This window comes from Poecilia reticulata, chromosome 3, assembly GCF_904066995.2.
Source record: "Poecilia reticulata chromosome 3, P_reticulata-male-v2, whole genome shotgun sequence".
Taxonomy (NCBI): Eukaryota; Metazoa; Chordata; class Actinopteri; order Cyprinodontiformes; family Poeciliidae; genus Poecilia; species Poecilia reticulata.
Genome location: NC_088832.1, coordinates 6,516,932 through 6,541,214, shown reverse-complemented (window position 1 = coordinate 6,541,214; position 24,283 = coordinate 6,516,932). Strand labels below are relative to the sequence as shown.

Here is a 24,283-nt window from a genome sequence, read left to right as displayed (position 1 = left end):
TAGTTTTGAAATGGTTCTGTTTGTGAAAACAACATGGTTCTATTTGTGAAAACAGAACCATGTTGTATGACGGATGTCTGGCTTTGTTTCTTGCAACAATTCATTTGGTGAGAGTTGGACTAGATCCCTGACTGTCCTTAAAGATGCCTTGAGCAGCATTCCCTTTTCATGACGTTCTAGAAACTAGAATAGCCTTTGTGCTTTTTGTCTTTCCGGTTTTACTGGGTGAAAGGCATGTTGCTGTTATGCTCGTGAAGGAAGTAGCTATTAATGTCATGGGAGGATTATTGTCAACAACAGAGTTGAAGGTAGGGCAACAGGGTGTTGCTGGGGCTGTAAACTAGGCTAAAACAGTTTTTGTCTGAGTGCTTTCTCCATGTGTAAGATCCATGGGTGTTGGAGCAAAAACTGTAACATCTTTAACCCTTGTACGTGTGAGGACTGAGGCAAATGTACGAGGACTTAGGCAAATGTTACAAGTGATACAGGTGTGGGGTCGGTTGGACCTCATTTGTAAACACAAAGGATAAAGTAGTAAAAGGCAAATTGAAACTCATTAGGTTTTGGGCAGAGGATGCATTATTTAACTTTAATTTATGAAGGAACTGGAAGGATGATATAATAAATTAGATTTTCTTTTTCTGTTTGCTGTTTTGATGATTGGGGTAAAATATGTTCCCAGTTGGTTTAATATCCAATTAGTGTAAAGGTGATTGATGTGCAGTTTATATCGTCATCTTTATATTTAGCAAAAAGAGGAGAGTTGTTCTCTTTATGCGACACATATATTTAGTCTAGAACTGAATCCATGACGCAGCATTGGGCTAATACCCCAATCTTTTGTAATGCTCAGATTTGACCACTAGATGGCGGTAGACGTCCAGATTTCATTTCACTTTACTCATCTGTTTATAGGGCCTTTCTTATTCAAAATGTTTATTAGTCCACTGCCCCAAAGTCACTGAAGATTTTACATTGTTTTGATATATTTACTGTCTACAACTAGCATTTGTACTGAAAAATGAAGTTTCCTACAATGACTCACCATTACAGTGCTCCATGATTCAGAATGTCTGATGACTTTTTAAAGAAGGACTCAAGATATTTTTTCGGTATTTATTTCTTAAGCAAATAAGTAATAAAATGGAAAAAAATTTAACTTTAAAACTCCTGACATAAGGAGGTATAAAAGCTTTAACTTTCAAAGGTTCTGCTGGAATTGTAAATGTTTACAGATGGCACGGTTTCATTGGGGCACACTGCAAAAACCAAATGAAACCAAATACCTGAACTTCTTACAACAACAATAAAATTAGCTCTCATAAGTCATAAGAATAAAAGAAAATGTGTTCCAGTGTCACTACCTGACCTGTCTCTTAGCAGAGATGCTGTATGAATTATTTCATCAAAGATGTAAGGGTTGCCAATGTCTTAGTTAGATTGAATAGTATTGTTAATCAACAAGTTGGAGAATGGAGTTTGTGTTCACAAATACGGAGATGCTCTGTCTGTAACTACCATATGAATGCTATCATGTTTTGAAAGGGCAGATGACGCAAAATGAGGGTGTTTCTTGTAGCACCTGTGATTTAGGGCTCAGTGGGCTGGCCGAAGTGTAATCACAGTAATCCATTGGGTGTTAAAGAGATGCAGCCATGTTTTTTGCACAGTATATTGGACAGCCAAAGCCCTAATTTTAACCAACCCCCCTCCCACCTCCCTTCACAAACTCCTTGACTCTTAGTACCTTAATTTCAAAAACGTCTGTTCAAAACACACATTTGTTACCCCATATGGAGGTGCAGTGAACTAGGGTGGCTTGGCCTTCACACTCATTTCCTTTCTCCTCACAACGTAGCACAAAGCTGATTGTGAGCGAACTGCTTCCCGTCTGTTTTTGTGAAGGCAGAGGGGGCACAGCGACGAACAACGACCACTGACGTTCAACCCCTGGTCCAGCAGGAAGTGCTGTGGGGTTGCTATGCAGCTCTGCTCCCGAACCACAAGAACTCTGGGTTGCCTGTTAACAAATGATTTGTGATGTGGGTAGTATGGCAGACTATTCGACCAGGCACTCCAGAAGCTCTAGAGTAAGAATAGATCAAGGGTGGGATGAACGCGAGATTGAGATAGAGTGATAGTTTGTTCCTGGCAGAAAAGTGTTGTTAGGTTCATGGCCTTTTCCTTCCTCTCTTGTTCTCGATTTCCTTGTCCTTGCTTTTTGTTTTTCTTAACTCCTTCCCTCTTGTCCTTCTTTCTCACTTTTTATTTCTAGGATCTTACCATTGTTCTTCATTTTTATTCTAAGTAAAGGTTTTCATTCAATGAATATTAGTAAGGCATGTTTGTCATAGTTGGCAAGTTCTTTAGCAGTGGATTCTGACATATTACCACAAGGACTTCTTAACAGAGACCTTCCGAACACCTTCTCTGTTCTTCATGCTCTTCCATCTTTAGAAGTTACTGGATCAAATCTCTTGCCTCCACTTTAGATTTTCCCAGCATCCCTCCTGTTTCACACTAACCCTCTCCATAACCCTTTTACTCCATCCATGGACATTCTCCCTGGTCTTCCTGTTTCCTCCTCCTTCATCATCAAACCATTCAACCTGACCTGTCTTTCATGACATATTAATTTTTTTCCTCTCTATGTTGGCCACTGTCAATGAAAATCTTAACACTCTTAAGTCGCCACTGACTCCAAATTAATACCTCCAGGACTGCCATCCCATAATCCTTTTTTCTCAGTCTTGCAGATATCGCCGTGTTCCAGAGCACTCCTCATACTCTTCTCCACTGACTCCACCTTGTCGGTACTTTCTTCTTCACCTGCCTTGTGTACCTCTCAATGGTTTGGACTGTTGAATTAAGCTTCTCCACTTTCAATACCTATACTCTACGAGTCATTCTACGATTCAGTTTGTTTGTTGACACAGAAACACTATATTGCTACAGCGTTCCAGTCTGAACATAGTCTGGAACGCAACACGATTATTAATGACTGATCCTATAAATTATAATTTGAGACACCTCACATTACCCGTTTTTTTCTTTTTCGCTCTTTTTCATGTCAATCTCTTTGTTTTGCTCTCCACTCTTCTCTTGCTTCTTTTTCCCTTCCACATATCCAGTGGTCTATCATCATCATCATTGTCATCACTATGTACAACTCCATCCCTTCTGCCACCAAAGTGTTTCTGCTATTTTCCTGCTTCAACGCCTCCTCTTCCTCATCCTATCCTGCAATCACACTAAAGTTAGTGTTTCAGCTTGCCTTCCTGTTGCCAACAAAGCATCTCCTCTCTTTGTCGGGGCCTCACGTTGGAGAGGGAGGCTGGCCTCCAAGTTCATTGTGCATTCGTTGGCGTTTGCCTGCCACAACTTAACGACTCAACTCCCTAAACTAGCATATGTGTGTTTGTGTGTATGTGTGAGAAAAATAAGTGAAGTTCTGAAAGAGACGGAGATTCTATAAAAACAGCAAATTGTAGAAAATGCTCCTTTGTCATCATCAGATCTGCAGAAGCATTCTGCAGAAATCTAAAAATCTAATGTTCCCAAGTTTTGAAGTCTATCTCTTTAAATTCAAAATACTTCTCAAGTAAAAGTGAAAAGTGCAGTAAAACTACTCCTACATTTATTTATTTTTTCAAAAAGTTACTCAAGTAAATGTAACTTAGACGTCACATTACAATAAATAAAAACAAATGTTTTCCATCATCCATAAAAAACACACAATGGTAAAAAAAAATCACAGATACTATATTAAATTTAAAAAAACACAATAAATTTAACAGTCCATCATCTGCATTAAACCCCAACTTACTCGACTTGTTCTGGAAAAAACTGTGTACACGTTTTTTCCTTTTTGTTGGATTGCTGCCACGACTCTTTACACACACCAGTATCTCAACGCTCATGTTGCACTGCACAACACGCGAACAATTGACTAAATGGTTGTAACGGCTGAAAAAAATGTAAACAGAGGGCACAAATACAGGAGTTTGGGAACCCTGTTAAATCAAAATAGGAGTAAACAGAAACGACTGTGCTTTGACCTGGCCCATTCCACTGCAGCTCAGACCATATCTTAAGGGTCATCATCATCCTTGTGGAATATAAACCTGTACTTGAGTCACAGGTCTTCTGCAACCTCTTAATGTTTAAACTCCAAACACTCCCCCATCAACTCTAAACAACCTCTATGTCTCTTTCTGAAGAAGAGCATCCCCACAGCATGAATACATTTTGCTGTCATCCCAGACTCATGTCTCCTCCATGGCTTGAGGCCTATTTTCATAGGTTTCTCTTTTCTCTTCTGCTGTTGCTGTGTTGATCTTTTTCTCCACTTGAACAGCGGTTGTCTGCAGATTCTCCAGACTTCCCCACAGTCCTCTTGGTTGCTTCTCTGATTAATGCTTTCCTTGTCCACCCTGTCGGTTTAGGTGAATGGTCATGTAGATTGTAGGCTTGTTTTTGTACCGTACTGTTACCGCTGCCAGATGATTAACTGAACGGTGCTCTGTGCAAACATTAGATACTGTGTATTTAGAATAAAAGCTATGCTGCTAATGGTTTGGTAGATTGGGTTGTCTGATATTTGGCATACCGTTGTAGCTTGGGGATCTGTTGAGAGAGATCTCCTGGATCAGAAGCCCAGATAAATATTCTCCATTGTGGCCCGATTGAACTGTTGTCACGCTTTCTGTGTTAAGCTAATTGTAAACAAGACTTGTCAGTGCATTAGGGTAGGTAACGACATAAAATATGAGCTGTTCCCTGTGGCAACTTGACATGTAGCCACAGAAGAGAATTACTGCTGGTCACTTGACAGAAGGCGGCTCTCTTAGAGGACCTCTTTTGTTTTCTAATTGAGGATGCTTTCAATCTGTCACTTCACAGCAGAGACATTTCAAGTCTCTGCTGACTTGAAATGTCAGCAGAGACATTTCAAGTAGAATGCATCTTACTTAACATTTTTGTTTGCATTTTGAATGCAATGTGAGACATAGCTAAGGGGGCAAAACAGCTTTAACTGCATAACTACTCTGTTTAGCTGAATAACACAAGACACAAAAAGTTTAATTCTTCCAGGACATTTCTCATTCTCACATACCTTAAAAAAGCAGATTAATGAATCTGAATTGATGTAACTGTTAAAAGTTGAGACAAAAATCCATTCCATAAGCCTCTGTTGTATTTGATGGATTTATTTGAAACGATCAAAGTTGAATTTAGATTGATTTTCTTGTTTCCTCTAACCTCTTCTGTATTTTCAAAAGGTAAAATGAAGTCTGATAGTAAATACATTGGAAAATTTTAAAAATGGAATATTATTTTAGTTATTAGTATCATACCTAGAACTAAAACATTTTATTTATTTACTGCAGAATCAAAAAAATATCAACCATAAATAATTTGCTACACTAATAGATAAATAGAAGCCAATTGTTTATCAGAATTACGGTTTTTCTGGTTCATTAAAACAAAGCTGAGATAAAAGTGTGATAATATCACAGCTTTAACCTGATCTGGTCTGTATATAGTTAATGTTGTACATTTCTGCTGTGACGTCTTCCAGCTCCCTGTTTCAAGCTTCAAAACTAGGTTGAGCCAGTTATTTTCTTTCTCACAACTGACCTAAATACCTAAATTCTTTCAGTGGCAAACTGAGAAAAATATGGCTGCTAAGCAGCTGTCTGAAAACCAACCTTACTGCTTTCTCAAGAAGCACGTCTATTTTTATTTTTATTTGTCTGTTAGCAATTTTTGTCATCCACAGGATAATATTTCCTGTGGATGACAAATATGCTTCAGCTAGTCAGTTAAATTAAAGTCAAGATATGTTACATCCTGGATTTCTCCTCATAATGAATGAAGAGGAACATCTTCTTCTTGCTGTAGGTTTACATGTCCCACCATAGCTGCTTCCACAGGATTAGTACACTACATACTTGACCTGTTTTCCTGGCTACACCATTGACCTTTGGGGGATATTTCCATACTGTAAAAACCTAGTTGCCTGCTTTAAAGATTGTTTTTAGCACGTAAAAGTTGTATACGCTTTTTTATATTTTTTTAGGCAGAATGAGAGTAAATAAAAAAAACAACTCCTTTTTTATTTTATGTATTAAGGGTAAATATGTATCCAAACCAATCTGGCTGTGTGTGAAAACATAATTCCCACTTGAGCCCAATAACTGGTTGTACCACCCTTAGCAATAAGAACTGATATTGTTTGTGATAACTGGCAATAAGTCTTTAACATCACTGGAAAAACTGTTGACCCACTCTTATTTGCAGAATTGTTTTAAATCAGGCACATTGTTTTATTTCTGATTATTACCGACTGTTTAAGATAATTTCAAGGTGTTTCAATTAAATTCAAGGACACACTTTGTATGTCCTTGAAAACTTTTGTTTATTTTAGCAGTTCAATTGTGAACTTGCTGGTGGGCTGGTTTGGATAACTTTTTTTTTTTTCCTTTTCACAGATGAAATCATCATTTTAAAAGTGCTGTTTGTTTGATGGCAGTGTTACAGCACCACTGATTGACACGCCATACCAACTATAACGTTTTTAGTGGAATCCTGCATCCTGCTGTGTGGATGAACATTTCTTCTTAATCGCTTACAGAAATTTACCGTGTTTGTCTACGTGTTGATGGGGCCTAAACTGCAGGAAAGTTTGTAGTTACAATGTGACAAAATGCAGAACATTTTAATGGGTGCAAATGCTTTTGCGAAGCACATAATATTATTTGTCACTAATTTGTAATGTTCTTGTCAGTGTTTTGGTTCAGAGTTGTTCCATACTGTTCCTGTTCCAGAAGGCTCATTTCAATTTCTATGTAAGCCGATGTGCTTCAGTTTGGAGTTTCTCATAATGACGTTATTAAAAGTATATTTCCAAGTGAACATTAGGCAGAACTTTGTATGAAAAATGTACACTGTACTCCTCAAATCTTCAGTCATCTTGAAACCTGAAGTTTTCCCCTCATATCTCTAAAACTACAAGCAAGCAGATTCAAAATCTACACTGAAAAAAGAAAATAGTTGGTCCTACTTAAATAAATAGCTTCAATTGGTAACAATTCATTCAAAACCATAAAGAAACTATAACTTAAAATTCAATCACTTGTAACTAGTTGAAAGGCTTTGTTGAAGTTTGATCAACTAAAACTCTTTTTTTTTGAGTGTGTTAGAAAATATTTTTAATCAATTAATAAAATCCTCATACATTTCATTTGGACGCTTTATTTGTTTGTTTTTTGTTTGGGTGTGTTTATACTCATCAATTTAATATAGCTATGCCCTGGTAAACTGGGAAAAAAACAACCCCCCCCCCCCCCGTCCTTTTTGTTCTAGGATACAATGCTCCTGAATCTCGACACCTCTCGCATCAACCTAACTACCTGATTCAAAGTGTGGGACTGTCACGCATGCGCACCTCCTCAACCGTCATTGCACGATATTATAAGTGCGCCCCGCAGCGTGGAACGTGGTTCAGTCTACAGCATCTGAACCCGACCGAGGGGGAAGAGGAAGACAGAGAGGGAGAGATGGATGACAAAAAGAAAAGGAAGAAGGATGAAAACGCCAAAAGTGATGACAAAGTCACGCTGAAGAAGGAAATCGGACTCCTAAGCGCCTGCGCTATTATCATCGGTGAGTGTGCGCGACAACTGTGAAAGATGAGCTGGCAGGTTGTGAAGGGGATTAAGCTCGGAGGGAGAAGTAAACGGAGAAACGTGTTTGAGGAGCCGGCTCACTGTTCTGACACGGCGTCCCGTACACTCAGCTGCGCAAAGGTTACACATAGCGGGATATTCCGGCTCATATTCATCTCATTTCCTCAAACTTGGACGCAAAACCGAGTTAAAAAAAAGAAAAGAAAAAGTGACTGAAAAGTCGTTTGAGCGCGGAAGCTGCAAGGGGCAGACTCTGTGTACAAGGGTAGTGGGTTTTTTTCGGCTCGCGTGGAAACTGTTGCATCAGTCGTATGGGTCTGAATATGAGGATGCTTACGTGGCTGGGTAGTGTGGTGAAGTAGGGAGGCCCGGTTCCTTGGGACAGCTGAGCAGTGAGGCACTGCAGCAGTGCGCTCTGGAATATGCAAATCGGCCACTCTAAAAAACGATTTAAAATGTACAGTAAGCGGCCCACGGAACACGGTCCTGCTTTGAAACACACAGATTACTCTGCTGTTTAATGTCTCAACCTCCAAGGAGCTGCTGGTTATAAGTCTGGGGTCAGAGGGAGGACACATGCCTTAATGATATTACACAAATACCACTTTTCAATACATTCTTTTGCTTTTCTTAGAACATTTTTCAGTTCTAAATGCTATCACTTCTGCTTCATTTGGGACAGATATGCTCCAACTGGCTGACCAGATAGTAAAACATTATATTTTAAAAAATAATAATTTTCTAATACGTACAGCAAAACAAATAAGTACTACTGTACTATCAACTAACCATATATTTTAATGCAGTGGTGTCCAAACCGAATTTGTTCTGCCCACAACTCCAATTCAAGAAAATACAAATCTGCCAGCCTGCTGCACAGGTAGAGATGATGCAGATATTTTTTATTTTTATTTTTTTGTCAGGGCAAAAGTATTACAAAAACATTAAAATTTTGCAATAGAAAATCCTGGCTACAATACAATGTGACAACCACATCCATCACCAGGCTTTGATTCTTTTAATGAATTTTTTTCAACTTGGCTACATACTTTTCAATAAAAGTGACCTAAATCTTGTTTTTATTGGCCAGAACTAAAAAGAAAAATTTTGAGTTGAGAAATTAAAAAATTCACAAAGTGGATCCCTCTGTTTTAACAAGGCAAGCCTGCGAAACTTGTTTAACGATTTTTTGTGGCTCTAGAATGATTTACACATCCCTTTCCAACAAAAGAAAATTGACTATTTTACTTATTTAATTAAAGTATTGCAATTGATTATATACCTATAGTAATTTCACATAAATAAATACAAATGTTTTTATAAACTTTCAAATAGAATAGCTATGTTGTTCATCAATACAAAAATTGTGCTTAGTGCCTATACTTAGATTTGCATAAGCATTAGCTCATATATTGCAGAAATCTAACAAGCTAATGTTTTCAATCTCTGAAGTCTATCTCTTTTAAGTTTTTTTGTTTTCAAGAAGTTTCTCAAGTAAATGTAACTTAGATGTCACACACATAAGAAGAAATGGTAATAAAGTTTTTCATAATCCATAAAAAAAACCCACTACCGTAATATAAAAAAAAATCCCATAAACCAGATACCACATGCAAATTCTCAGAGCAGTAAATAAGCCAAAACCGTTAAGAAAATATACATTTTGAATTTAATATCTGTAAAAGAGCTCAAAGTGTTGAGCTTTTCACATGTTGATGTATTTTTTTAGCATCCTTTGCTACAAATGAAAGTGAATGTGGTGTTGATGCATTTTAGGCAATGAAATGTTTTCTTGTTTTTCTTGTGTAAAAAATAAATATTTGTGTGTTTCTAATATTGTAAAATTTGCTAAAGTGGTTAAAATAAAACTCTGCAAAGATGCAATTAATTATCAAATAATTAGAATAACTAATTTACTAAAATAATTGTTAGTTGGTTCTTTATAAACATGCGCTCAAATCAGATTTTCAAGCTTTGTCATTGAGGAAAAATAATTTCTTCCTCGGTGTTTTTGACTCTCCACCATCGTGTCACAAACCTCATATATAACTTGCTAACAATCAACATTGTGGAAGTGGATTCTTTTGCTTGAAGAGTTCTGAACCAAAAGAATACTTATTTAGTTGTGATGCAGTCTTTTAAAGATCAGAGATGCATTGCTCAGGATTTTAGTGGCCGGTGTGTGTGGTGAAATTGGCTTTTTGGCTCTCTGTGTAATTGATTGGCTTTCTCCATAGCCTATGTCAGAACCAATCCAGTTGATGAATACAATCTAAAGCGAATTGTAGTTTGTCCTTTTTTTACTTGTCAAACAAATCCTTCATCAGTGAATGTAAAGATCAGAATGGCTATGTTTGGTCTGAATTGTAATCTTAGTGGAGTAAAGTGAATGTTCTCTTTAAAAACACTGCAGAGTGGGTGAACATGAGCTGCTTGAATCATATTGCTACCCACCACCATCAGCCTACTCATAAACTGACTGCATTATTCTTGAAATGTGTTGTACTGACTTGGTCTGGTGCTCCTCTGCTTGTAGTGACTAGTAATACAGCTGCTTGACAAAACCACCCAATGAAAATGTCAATTCTGACTGAAACGAGAATTAAAAACTAAATAAAACAAAAATCCTCCAGTTCTTATTTTCTTCTGGCGGCGTAGTGATGTAAACCTATTTAGCTGTTTCACTTTCTGCAGCGCAAATCTTCTCTTCCCTCACATTTAAGTTGTGAGACAGCGATTGGTGAAACATGCCTTTTGCTCCATGAAGCAAACATAAAGACTTCTAATTTCCTCTTATTCTGTTTTTCTTTTTTCCAGACAAAAATCCACATTTCACAGCTGGTAGAACCACCTCACCTCAATTAATGCAAAAGTTCACACACAAATGTAACAATTAGTCAGCTAACTACAGTGCAATGATAAAGTATTCAAACTTAATCATTTTTTAAAATATTTTTTTCTGGAGGACTAATGTTTTTTTTGTACGTGGTGTCCACCATATCGCCACCCCCATCCTAGACATTTGTATTTAAAGGAAAATTTGCAATTTGGTCATTCAAGACTCTTATTTGGAAGAATTCATATTCAAATATGTCCATATTCAGAGGTTCCACTGAATTGTGTGAGGCTTGTGTGTAAAAATTATCTATATATCAGCACTAACATCGGTATCGGCCGATATTGATCATTTTTAAACATATCATTATCAGTCCGATAAATAAATCTGAGCTGACGTCAACAACCAACATTTATATCTGTTGTTGCCAGAGTGAAGGAGGTTGGTCATGTTTCTTTTATCAGTATCGGCCCAAATTTCCATATTTGCGCACCACTAATTTTGAACATTTGTTAGGCGACTTCTAAAGCCAGTTGGCAGCACTGGGTTTTATTAGGGGAATCAGAGTGAAAGAGGCTGAATGCAAGAATTGCTCTGTAATTCTGACCTGTTTGGGGGGGGGACATCTCCACAGCATGATGCTGCCACCACCATGTACCACTATGGCGTTCAGAGTTATGTGCAGCGTTTTTATTTTTATTATCATTTTTAATTGCCCAATAGTGATTTTACCCTGGAGGACAGATAGGAGGATAACCTTTGCTACAATCTGGTACAGTGTATCAAATGGTGACATTTATGTTTGAGTTGTACATTGTCCCTTTTAAGTAAAGTTGATTATCATTTTCAAATATCAACACGTGAAAAATTCAGTCCTTTCTTCACTGCTTAACATCAGTAGGGCTGATCTGTTTATTTTTTGGGTTAACCGATTACTAATAGGATAGCAGGCGCTTAATAGGATAAATTTTACAGAATTTGAACTAGGTGAAGCTACAACTATCCCACATAAAGAGCTCTGGTTAGAACATATTTACAGTCAAAGAAGATTTTGTTTTAATCTTAAATTCAAAATGTATATTTTTTTGGTACAGTCTTGGCTTAATCACTCCTCTGAATGTGTTGTTAGGCCAACTCAAAAAGGTCGGCCTGTTTTGAGTCCGTATACTCCAGTAAACAATTAATTCTTTACTAAATTGGTTGATGATGGTGTCAAGCAACGATTAATCACAATTATTCGGGTTAATTGTTTCAGCCCTATTGCTATTGAAAGAGTATTTCAAATCTCTCCTAACAGTTCAGCTTTGTCTAAAACAGTGGTGGGAAATTTTCAAAGAGGCCAAATGAGAACCACAGCGACGGGACAACACCCCCCAAAACCAGGACTGCTTTCACAGAAACGATTCAGTTTTGCCCCATTGAGAAAAGATTTTAGTGAAATCATGAATCTGAACTGTAATTATTGAAATAATTTTACAACTGTGATACAGGTAGACATAGGCAGACCCCCCGATTCCTGCATTCAGCTGAGATGCTGAACTTCATGACATAACAAATGCGACAAAGGCTTTATGTAACAGCTCTGCATCTCAACATGGTCTCCTCCATCAAGTGAGGAGACAATGACAAATGCACATCCTGGTCCTCCTCTCTTGCTCTGCTTCATTAGGGAGCATTCAGAGCAACAGCACGCCTCACTTGGCTTCAACGGCCGCAATGTTTACCCTCAGCAGAGTCACACTTTTTAGCCCCAAACTTACCCCAAGGAAAGGGGAAACATGGAGGCCAGTGCAAAAACACCACTTGTTTCGACAGCTGCTCTTTGTTTTGTTACTTTCTAGCATGCAGTAGTTTTCTTTTGTTTCATGTTTTCTTTTGGAGAGACTGATGATGTCATACAAGCCAAACTAAAGTTGAACTCATAACATGTTGGCCAAGTGAGGGAACCCTCAGTTTGTCTTGTGTAGGGGCCAGCTGAGCTCAAACTCCAGCTGAACGTGGCTCAGAGCAGACCATATAGCAACGACAACAGCACTGCTCTCTCCTAGTGCTCATTTGCAAACCTAGATAGCAAGATGGATTATTTACAGCCACAAGTACACATGCAAAACAAGAGAGCTCTTTGTTTTTGTTCATGCGCGTCTCCACTGCAGGAAATTGTAAAAGACACAGTTCAACAAGCACGTTTTGGACCCGTTCTCTTCAGCAGAATCACGTTATTCATCAATTAAAGGTAGCCGGCGTGCTCCTACTTTGAGTGGGAAGTTGGACTTGGTGGGAAGTTCCACTTTTTTTTTTCTTTTTTACAACAGGGACGTGGAACACAGCATTTGTTGACTCTCATTCTTATAGTTTCTGACATTTAAAATAGAAGAGATGTCTAAAGTGCGGAGTAAAGGCTTAGAGACAGCAAATATATATTCACCACAGAGCCAAAACAAAGCTCCAATGCGGTCATGTTGGAACTAACGTCGTCATCCCCAAACTGTTCCCACAAGGTTGGGAACATAAAAGTGACCAAAACGATTTGGTTTACTGAAACATTAAGAGTTCCTTTCATTAGAGCTAAGCAGCCGAGCCCCAACTCTTGAAAAACGGCTGTAGACTGTAATCTCGTCTACATGGAAAGTTGGTGACCTCTACATACTCGGCAACTCAACTACTACTGACCCTGTTCTATGATCTTATGGCCGACCAGACTGTGGACGAGTCGAGTCATTCCCTTTTTGCCTTCCACTTCATCATACCATTGATGGCCGAGTGTGGAATAATGAGGAAACTTTACATCTGGATCTGTTGCACAGTTGGCAACAGATGGGCGTTGGCAACAGTTGAACGACAGATACAGTGCAACATAATACTGCCCCTTTAAGTTTTTTCTGCATATCACAGATTGTAGTAAATTTCTTAGTTTTTTTTAAGAACAACAAAATTGAAAACATATTCTATTACAACTATTACAGCTTAAATTTTATTGGTTTCTGGCATCACAATCAACTAGTTGTAAATTAGCTCAATACCTGACCTCTATTGAATTATAAGAACAGCAACTAACAATGTTAACTCTATCCATGAAGGGAACATCATTGGCTCGGGGATCTTCATCTCGCCTAAAGGAGTGCTGGAGCATGCAGGCTCGGTGGGACTGTCGCTCATCGTCTGGGTTTGCGGAGGAGGAATCTGCGCTCTTGGGTCGTTGTGCTACGCCGAACTCGGTGTTACAATCCCGAAATCTGGAGGAGACTATTCGTATGTGACTGAGATCTTTGGAGGGCTTGTAGGGTAAGTAGAACATATCGGTAGCTTCGGTCTTTTTGTAAACGCCCCATCTCAGCCTTTGATGGGTTTAGTTAAGGAAGCTGAACATGATAACGTAAAAGCAACACTCCAGTTGAGGGTCTAGATTTTCCAAGTTTTTATTTCTCACTCAAGTATTTTGCTCTCTGGGATGGAGAATATGATACAAGGAAGACAAAACAACATTTTTAATGGTATAAAAGTATGAATCCTTATGGCATTATTGTTCATCACAACCTTGAGTTATAATAGATTTGTCAAAGTTTGCATTGATCATTCAACACGGCTTTGCAACCGTAAAATATTGAGGGCGCACACTATTGAAAAATGAGTACTTGAGCCTTCAGAAGAATGCAAAATGGTGAACTCTGAGAGATGTAAAGTCTATGTATTTGAGTATTTTTCCTTATGTTTCAAGAAATAAGATGTTCTTATGATATATTACTTTTTAAAACTGGACAAAATCAATGTTTATACAGCATATCATGCTCAATTCAATAAATATGGCTAAACTGGAATTCAGAAAAATAAAAACAGGAAAAAGTGGAACGCTGCTTGCTCCAGCAATTGTTTACGACCGGATTTATCGCATCATGCTTCTTCTGATGTAGAATTCTGATGAGTGCCTCATCTCAATAACGTAAAAGTTACATAAAATGTATAGATCACTCGAGCTACCTATGCTATTCTTTTTCCAGGGATGATATTTAAGGAAATTTGATCTTGTAGGACACAGTCTTCTAAAGAGCCTTGAGTTCTGCTTCTTGCTGAAACATGCTTTATTCACAATATTGTTGCCAAACAAGTATTTCCAAGTGGGAGTAGCCTGATTTTGAAAAAATGGTTTCAGGAAAACAACAACTTCAGTTTTTGACTTCTCTAAGTGCAATTAGGTCCTGAAGGCGTATTTGCATGTTTTACATATTTTTCTGCTTTAACACACCTGAGTCAGAGGATTGGTGTTCAGTAAGATCCTGGTAATCAGCAATCAATTTAAATCAGTTGAGCTGAAGCAGGGAACCACCCTAGCAGTGGCTTATTTTGGTCTTTTTATCCTCATACAGTATTTGAGCTTTAGCTTCATATATTTGATAATTCTCTGACAAGGCCCTCAACCACTACTGCAACAGAACTGGGGTTGTTCTCACAGCTTTTTGTAAAAGTGTGAATGAGAAGTACGAGTGGAACTGAAAAGGAACAGCAGAAACAGTAAAAATAGCTGCCGGCCCAAAATAGCTTGTGAGTTACACTCATGAACTAAAAAAAGGACGCTTTGTATTTTTTGAATAGTGTGTTGCAGTCATGCTTGTTCCTTTATTTCCAGCTTCCTGTTGTTATGGAGTGCTGTTCTCATTATGTATCCAACTACGCTGGCGGTCATCGCCCTCACCTTCGCCAATTACGTCTTGCAGCCAGCCTTCCAGAACTGCTTGCCTCCGTTTATCGCCACCAGACTGCTCGCCACCATCTGTGTCTGTGAGTCTAAAGCCTTCTAGGATTTACATTTTCTGTCTCTGTGCAATTTATTCATCCCAGTTCCTTCAGCTGCGATGCTGGTGTTTGTAACCAGTATATCTGTGACCCCTTGCCAAATATGTTGTTTTTTTCTGGCAAACCAAGATTGTTGAAACAGGGAGGTATTGTGTAGATTTCAATCTCTGGCAGAAGTCCTTCTGTTTGAGGCCTGGTTTTGGTACTGGAGCATAAGTAAGATGCACTGAATTATTTCTATAAAGTTATAAACCATCACACCACCTTTCATCTAGAAAGCTTCCTTCTTCCTTCATGTGTTTCTTCTGAGCCCCACGTTGCCTACCTACAAAGAATATTGCTACATAAAAGTGAACAGCGGATTAGCAATGCTAACGAAAAAGTTAGTTGGCTCTAACTGAAAGTTTACAAAAGATCTAAATATGTTAGTGCTTTAGAATTTATCTGGAGAAGTTAATTAAGGGGAAACTACGTGCACTAAATGTTTTCAAAGTTACCAAAAATGCTAAAGTGCTAAACTAGCTCCGCTATTAGCGCAATAGTTGAAGTGTGCCCACCACTTAACGTGAACATTTTTGATTGTGACTGGATGAATGTGACTCTAGAAATGCTTTGCTTAGTAAGTGCGCCAAGAAAAGTTCTAAGGCGGTTCAGTCTATTTCCTGTTTGATACCAGTATGTAGCCTATACCTGGATTGTTGGTTAGCTTGGCGGAAGGAAGCACCAAGCTAACTGAATAAAAGCGCTGTTTTTTTGTTTTGGTTTGTTTTTTTGTTGTTGTTTTTTGAGAAGTTTAATATTAAATTGCTGTGGCCCAAAGTTTACCATCCGAATTGTATTAAGGACGTTCGAATCAAAGTCTGTCTAGATCAGTAGAGTGATGAGCATAGTGTAGTAGCCTGCGTAGTGTCTTGTCTTTTTTTTTTTCATTGTGTCACCATACTTCAAAATGTCTTAACTACAGACCCTCTGTTGCTCAGACAGTCAGGTCAGATGACTTCATGAACCAGAGTAACTCCTAATGACGTAGTCAGCAGGGCAGACATTGTTTCACACAAACATCATGCGTAGACAATTTATCTTCTGATAGGGGTCAGGAATTAGATCGAACATTAAACAATCTCATGTAAAACTCTTCAAGTTTTACATATTTTCTTACAGTTTTCTTTGACTGTATCCAAAGAAAACATTTAAATTACAAAGTCTTTGTCCAGCTTTCAGTTATTTGCGTATCATTGTTCGATGGCATCAGGACCCCATGATGTCGCCTGAGGCTGTTCATTGTCATCCGAAAATCCCATCAGAAATGTTCTGTTCCATTTATAACCTCTAATTTAATCAGCGCCTTTGCTTTAAGGGCAAGACTAGAAATGGCTTATGGCAAAAACATACTGTACATGTATCGGATCAGCAAGACAGCCGGTCGGGTCTTGTCTGATCCGGATGGAGTAAAGGGACCTTATGGGGGGAGATGGATGGTAGTGGGATGGGTATCTGCAGGAGAGTGTATCCACATGCCAAGCTGAGCTTAGCGTTTTCAGAGTCCACTGATGGAGCGCTGCTATTTTAGGCAACAGTGTGCTGCAACTGCTGCCCAGTTAGACCAGGTGTAACATGGACAGCTCTTTTATATATATATATATGTATATATATATATATATATATATAATACATTTTTTTTGTCAGACTCTGGTTGGACCGATCGGTTTGTTTTGTGCAAGTGTGTGTGTGTCAGTGGCAGTGTCAGAATACATAATGGTGCCAGGCTTTGTGGACGCCGCTAATGAGCGGCTATGTCCATGCTATTGTGTATTGTTTGATGCTCCTGTGGCTGAGTCACACGTAAACAGGAAATGGGCCGGACACCTTGCACATTAATGACGCGGAATCCTATTGGCCGGCTGTGTTTCGGGAAGGATATCGGCAGCTCCCATTGGCTGTTTACTACTCTCCACATCCTCATAGCATCACTCGTCAGTGCTGAAGTCCCAGAGACTTTATTTTTCTGTCTGTGATCAGCCTCACTTCCTTTAAGAGTTCATACTGTTAAGCAGACAGACTTGGTTAAATGCTTGTGGGATTTATTTTCACCTCTTTGTAACGCTGAGTGTCATACTGGTCTGAGGTCAGCGTAACTTCTGAATGTCAGTCAGCCCAGATATTCACGTTCCCCCTCCTTCCTCTCCTTCAGAGCGAACTGCAAGGGAGACGCAAGTCAGCCTGGAGTGAGTGAGTTAAAACCAGACAGGTCCAGTTTTGTTACTAGCGGTGTTCTACTAAGAATAGGCACACACAGCTCCATCTCACTTATGTGAATACACTTCCTCTGTAAGTTGGTGAGGTGCTCTAGGTTTTACTAGTTATTATTTTAATTGGTTATTTATGGGTGAGGTTTGCTAAAACCAGTGAAGAACTTTGTCGCAGTTAATTATTTCTTATTTTAGCATTAGTTTTCTCGTTAATCTTGATGAGTTATACTGCGTTCCAGTTGTACTTGGAACCTAGAAATTCCGATTTCCCAGTCGGAAAAATCAACCAAAGTTGGATATCCCACTGAGACATCGGGAGTAACTCCGTCTCCACCCAGTTATGACTGACTTTGAGTTTTAATGTGGCCGGTCCTCGCAAGGCGTGGTGGAAACATGTTCATTTTAGAAGAGACACATGCAAGAGTGTCTAAAATCAATGTTAAAAGTGCTGTTTGGTTATGCTTCAACCAAGCATAACCAAAGCAGTAATATGTAAGATGGAGTTTTTTGATCTATACATCATGTAAGAATGTTGCTCCCTCTTCAGAAACATTCTTGAATTCTTGCTTTGATTCTGTTTTTCATGCATGTTCGAGAAATCCTTGAATCTCTCATGGCAACCATTCAACTTTGCACAACTACTGGGTGGACCTAGCTCCGCCTTCAAGGAACAGCTCTAATGAGGAGCTGCAGTTTGCAAGCAACGGCCTCACAGAGGACCCCTCCCACCTCAGCTCCTTAAGACTAGCCAGCAGCAATTAGCAAACACCTGGTGGAACTGCACATCTGCTGAGCTCAATATAGGGATTCTTTCTCAGAACAACACTGGTAAAAACATTGTTAAAGGGTTAATAGAGGAGACATGTTGCATTGACTTCCTGGAGGCAGTTTCAGAAAGAGCAGGAGTTTTTTTTTTTTTTTAAGAGACAGATGCCCAATTTCCATCAAATCATCAAATTCAGAGTCAAAATGTTTTTAAGTTATATTTGATTTATGCAGTATTTTTGTAACAATTGGAAGTAACATAGTTATTTCATTGTACTATGAAATGATACTAACTCGGTATTGTTTCAACATGCATCGTCATGTTGACATCCCGACTTTCTAGCTGGAACTCGGCGTTAGAAGCTGTAAAAATAATAACGCCTGGAGATTAGAGTTATTTTAACAATAAACGGGTTGTAATGTCCTTAATTTTCAGGGTCTGCAATGGTCAGTACATGTCAATGGTGATACACAGGTGTCAGGTCATCATGGCTCACCAACGCTCCCTGATGAACATGGAGATTAAAAAAAAGGCTGGAATCTGTGGTCTGATTGGACAGAAAAGTAACGTTAAATCAAATTGCTGAAAAAGCTTATGCATGTCCTGAGGACTAAATGTCAAACTACACAGTCCATTGCAGCTTTTTACGTAACGGGCTGCATAGTGGCAGTCCAGTCAGGATGTCCATGCTGACTGCTGCTGAGGAAGCTCACTGCAGTTTTTGTTACATGCCAAGTGTGGACCTGCCGCCATAAATAATCCATGCTGTTATCCAGAGACTGAACATTAGCAGGAAAAATCTGTTAAGTAGTCATTTCCTGTAGGTGAGCTGTGCCGGACAGTCCGTCTCCAAGCACACCACATTCTGTATCTACTCAGCTTTCAACCTCTTTAGCAACTTCTCTTCTCCATAACAATCTAATTATTTTCCATATATAATCAATTATCCTAATCTCCACTAAAAACCCTGAAGCTGGTTTTAAACTCCAAGAACAATCAAGTTCTTGGAGTTTGTGAACTTTCTGTGAACTTACTGATAGGTCCAGTGTATTTGTGGCAACAAAACGATAAAAAGGAGAACCTTAAAATAAAACGCACATGTTTCACATCAATACAGTTTTATTACTAGATAGGTGACGGGTGTTGACCCATCTACAGAAGTCATGTGCCCATGCAGTTTGTGACCAGTGATTTCAATTTAGTGTTGACAAGCTTTCTAAAATCCCCAGAATGTTCTGAATCTATATTAGATGCTGTACTAAATTAATTTACTGTTTGACTGGAGGATCTTTGTTGGTCAGACTGAAACGGTTTCCACATAAACTCTGCAATTTCTGTTCTGTCATTTTGGCCTTAGAGTTCATTTTGGCCAGAACAGAAATTTGGTGTTTATGTTTTATGACTTTGTAGAGTGAGTGTATGTTTTATGATTTTTAAAACTATAGTGCAAAGCACTTTAACAGCAAAACCCACTTTTAGTTTTTTTTCTAGATAAATACATGGCCTGTCACACCCTATAAACGTTAAAGGGAAGTTAAAAAATTGGGTCTTTTACAGAGCAGGAATAGCAGCACACACAAATATAATCCAAAGTATCAACACATTGGCAATTATTTTAATTATTTCAAACATGTAAAATATCAGAAAAATAAATAAGGAAAACCAAACAAACATACATCAAATATAAAATTCATTTTGAAGGCTTTTTTTTTTTTTTTTTAGCCTTAAAATTACGACATACATCATCTGATTTGTGGGACTGTGCTTTTTTTTACATTAATTTAAAATGAGGAGGGCAATCATTCCCACTGCTCGGTGTATCAGAGTACCAGAGCCAAAAGAGATCATAACAGAGAGCCCAGGACTCCAAACAGAGGAATATGATTTTTTTATATAGCTGCAATTCATAACAAATATTGTCTCAAGGCACTTTACAAACACATCATTTCAGTTCACCATATACATTTTAAGTTGATTCCTAATAATGGTCATAGATGGTAATTGGAATAGACTTGGTACGTTGAAAAAGCTAGATTTTCCAACTTCAAATGTCCAAAATTTGATTAATCTATACAATCAATTGATCACCCATCCCCAGTTATGTAGCTAATTCTGACTGCTTCCTGATGTTGGAGGAACTTGGTTATTACCAATTCAGTGACTCCAGTGACCACATCCTGAACCAGAAGGGGGGTGTTTCTGAGGTTAAAGCCCCCCACAACCCGCGCTCCCCCTCCCCGATAAATCTGCACAGACTTTGGATCTGAATCCATTAAAGCTAAAAGCAGTAATTTGTTTAGTATTCAAGTGCTGGAGCAGCCTTCAATGGAAGTCCTTGATGGCGGCACACATATTTACCTGCACTGTCACATTCAAAGCCGCTGGTACCTCCTTCCTGTCAGGGTTAAAACAGAGGAAATTTGGGGGAGGCGGCGGAGGGAACACAGGAACGGAAACGCATGCAACACCCAGAGAGTAACCGACTATAAAACTCAGCAGTGCTGTGGAGAGAAAAAAAAAGTTCTACTCCGTGCCACCAAAACCTCCTGCCAACAATTCACGTGTGTGTGTGTGTGTGTGTGTGTGTGTGTGTGCGTGTGTGTGTGTGTGTGTGTGTGTGTGTGTGTGTGTGTGTGTGTGTGTGTGTGTGTGTGTGTGTGTGTGTGTGTGTGTGTGTGTGTGTGTGTGTGTGTGTGTGTGTGCGCGTGTGCGTGCCTGTACCAGCGGAAGAAGTGTTCTGTGGTGGGAGGGAAAACCTTGTTCTAGTGATGGATGACCTGCCGTCTGTATGTGCCGGTACACACACTATTGTTTCCCATGCAAGTCACTGTGTTAGTAGTCTGAAAGTGATGTGCTCTGAGAAGTTGGCGTAACGAAGAAATAATAGGTTTTGGGATTTTTGTTTTGCCAAAAATAAGGATTTAATCATTCAGAAACCTGGTAAAAGGGATGACAAATTAAGATTTACTTAGCAGACATGGGAAGTGGCTTTAACTGTTCCAGGCTGGAGGCAACTCCCAGAATAAAACAGCACAGCTGTGGATGTGTTGGTGTATGTTTAGAGTAGATAATTATTACAGCGTTTCACTTAATGATGTGTTTTCTTGCGTTTTAAGTAATGGTTTTGAATGACTCCAACTACAAGAGTAATCGTAGTATTTTATGCTGGAGGAAATTTGCAGCTTTTATTCAGTTACTGTATCACAGTATGATATGCTAACGGCTTAATATCCAAGCAGAAGAGATGATATTCCTGAGTAGCATGTGCTGGATGCCACCGTCAGTCATTAGCAAGCACTGCTAATCCACCTCATTTGCTTTTGATGCTCTTTTTAAAATCCCCGTCTGGCCGTTTGGTTAGAAAGTCGAGCAGAGAGACGTTGGAGTCGGGGATGTGATCACCGTCCATTATGATTTATGGAAGAGATGGTGTGATCAGCATCCAGTTCGTCTCCTTTCCAACTTTTCAGGGATTTGGGGTCATAGCTCATGTGTTATTTGAGCTTTTGAGAGGCTAACCAGCTGCTCCCAGTTGTTAAAGAAATTAAACAAAACCATAGTTGAAACACTTTATTTGAAGGGGGGGTGAATAAGACTGACATGACACTTTCATAAACATAACATAACACCTGTCATGAACATGAATAAGCCTTCATGAATATTTATGACTGTTGTCATAAAGCGTCATTCGGTAAATTTTGACACTTTTAATACAAAGTTGACATTATTCAAAATGTCTTTGTTATTAAAACTTGACATTAACCAAGAAAATTACTGTTTAAACTTTACCTTTAAAAACATAAAGTTACCTAATTTTTAAAGTGCAATCAATAATACTTTTATAACAAATTAATATCAGTAATGATTAATGTCATTAATGATGGTTAATGTCAAGTTGTCATAACAAAGACATCTTGGCGCCTGTAGGTTGGGGTTCACCCCGGTGAACGAGTGGGTAGCCTCCCTCCGCATACGGGTGGGGGGACGGGTTCTGACCGTTGTCTGTGCTTACGGGCCGAACAGCAGTTCAGATTACCCACCCTTCTTGGAGTCCTTAGATGGGGTACTGGAGAGTGCCCCTCCTGGGGACTCCCTTGTTCTACTGGGGGACTTCAACGCTCACGTGGGCAATGACAGTGAGACCTGGAGGGGCGTGGTTGGGAGGAACGGCTCCCCCGATCTGAACTCGAGTGGTGTTCTGTTGTTGGACTTCTGTGCTCGTCACGGATTGTCCATCACGAACACCATGCTCAAGCATAAGGGTATGTGCACTTGGCACCAGGATACCCTAGGCCGCAGTTCGATGATCGATTTTGTCATCGTTTCATCGGATCTGCGGCCATATGTCTTGGACACTCGGGTGAAGAGAGGTGCGGAGCTGTCCACTGACCACTACCTGGTGGCGAGTTGGCTCCGGTGGAGGAAGCCGGTCAGACCTGGCAGGCCCAAACGTGTAGTGAGGGCCTGCTGGGAACGTCTGGCGGAGTCCCCTGTGAGACGGAGCTTCAACTCCCATCTCCGGCAGAACTTAGAACACGTTCCGGAGGAGGTAGGGGACATTGAGTCTGAGTGGACCATGTTCCGTGCCTCCATTGCCGAGGCAACTCCATGTGGGTGAATGAAAGAATGTGGGTTTATTAAATGAGGTCAATTTGACAGATTAAGGCATGCTTATGGATTAGAAACTGTGAGGTAAAATCAGGCAACTTTCTGTTTGTAATTTAGTTAACCCAGAAAATCATGTGCTTACCTTTTTTTTTTCTTTCTTTTAAATCTTGGCTAGCAGGCACTAATGAATAGTTTGAGTGTTTATCATGTAAAGGGTTTTGTTGGGTTTCCGTCCTCATCTGATTTGTGGGTCTGTGTGTATCTATAAAGCATTTTTGTTATGCTGTATGAGATGTCTGCATAAATAGTCTGTGTGTGTACAGTGTTCCTGACCTGGGTGAACTGCTCCAGTGTCCGCTGGGCGACGAGGATCCAGGATATTTTCACTGTAGGAAAACTTCTGGCTCTTGTGCTCATCATCGTGGTTGGACTCGTCCAGATCTTTAAAGGTAAACACTGCAACTGATACGATTAATAGCAATGGATGACTTAACCCAATTACATCACCCAATTTAGTAACAGATTAGTCGTTAACTGGAGCATTCAGACTCAAAAATAGCACACTTCCAAAAGTGTACAAAAATATTTACACACTTTTAATTTAAGATAAAAAAAAAACCTTAGTCTGCAAATATGCCTTACCCAAAATTCCTCAAGTTTCAAACAGGTAGTTTCACCTGGTTCAAATTGAGATCACTGTTTTTGATGTTGTTATTTGATGTTTATTTGCAACTTCTAGTGTATTTCTAACATTGTATAAAAAAGCTTCAATAAAAAATCTGCAGAATGTGTACTTTTATCTGATTGTCAGAATGATCAATAGAATACCGTATTTTCCGCACTATAAGGCACACCTAAAAACCTTCAATTTCCTCAAAAGCCGACAGTGCGCCTTATAATCCGGTGCGCCTTATATATGGACCAATATTGAGCCACAACAGGTCTAGCAACTACGGTAAGCAGCCGCCGACTTCATTTTCACCCGTAGAAGAAGAAGCACGCTGTGCATGCTGGGATAGTTGTCAGAACGCTTGTTAATAAAGTTTGGCTGACCTATCTACCTACCGACCATCTAGAATCAGATCGTCTGCAGGTCATTTAGCACGAACGTAGAAGGGTGACCATCGTCCGGCCACGCCCCGGCCCAGTCGCGGAAGGCTTTCCTCGCCAACCGGAGTCAGACTGTTTTTTTTAACATTCTTTATGTCAACAAAGTGGCTTTAGATATTCATCCGGGGTGCTTCGACTAGGGTTACCAAGGGACCAGCCCTTATACATTTAAAGCCGGAGGGGGGTGGGGGAAAAGACAGAGACTGCGGCGGCAGCGTGTCGGTTGGTCTGTGTT

The 24,283-nt window shown here is 39.4% G+C and overlaps 1 protein-coding gene across 2 annotated transcripts in view; it reads left to right on the top strand.

Moving 5' to 3' along the window:
* slc7a10a (solute carrier family 7 member 10a) overlaps nucleotides 1-24,283 on the top strand; it is a 32,060-nt gene that overhangs the window by 869 nt on the left and 6,908 nt on the right. Inside the window, exons 1-4 of one of the 2 annotated variants that reach the window (XM_008404867.3) lie at nucleotides 7,428-7,668; nucleotides 13,605-13,809; nucleotides 15,149-15,300; nucleotides 23,262-23,387. In XM_008404867.3, the coding sequence (XP_008403089.1) occupies nucleotides 7,443-7,668; nucleotides 13,605-13,809; nucleotides 15,149-15,300; nucleotides 23,262-23,387 (709 nt within the window). In that variant the 5' untranslated portion in view covers nucleotides 7,428-7,442. Of the gene's footprint in view, nucleotides 1-7,427; nucleotides 7,669-13,604; nucleotides 13,810-15,148; nucleotides 15,301-23,261; nucleotides 23,388-24,283 lie in introns of those variants that run through there. The other variant, XM_081604992.1, reaches the window with a different exon arrangement.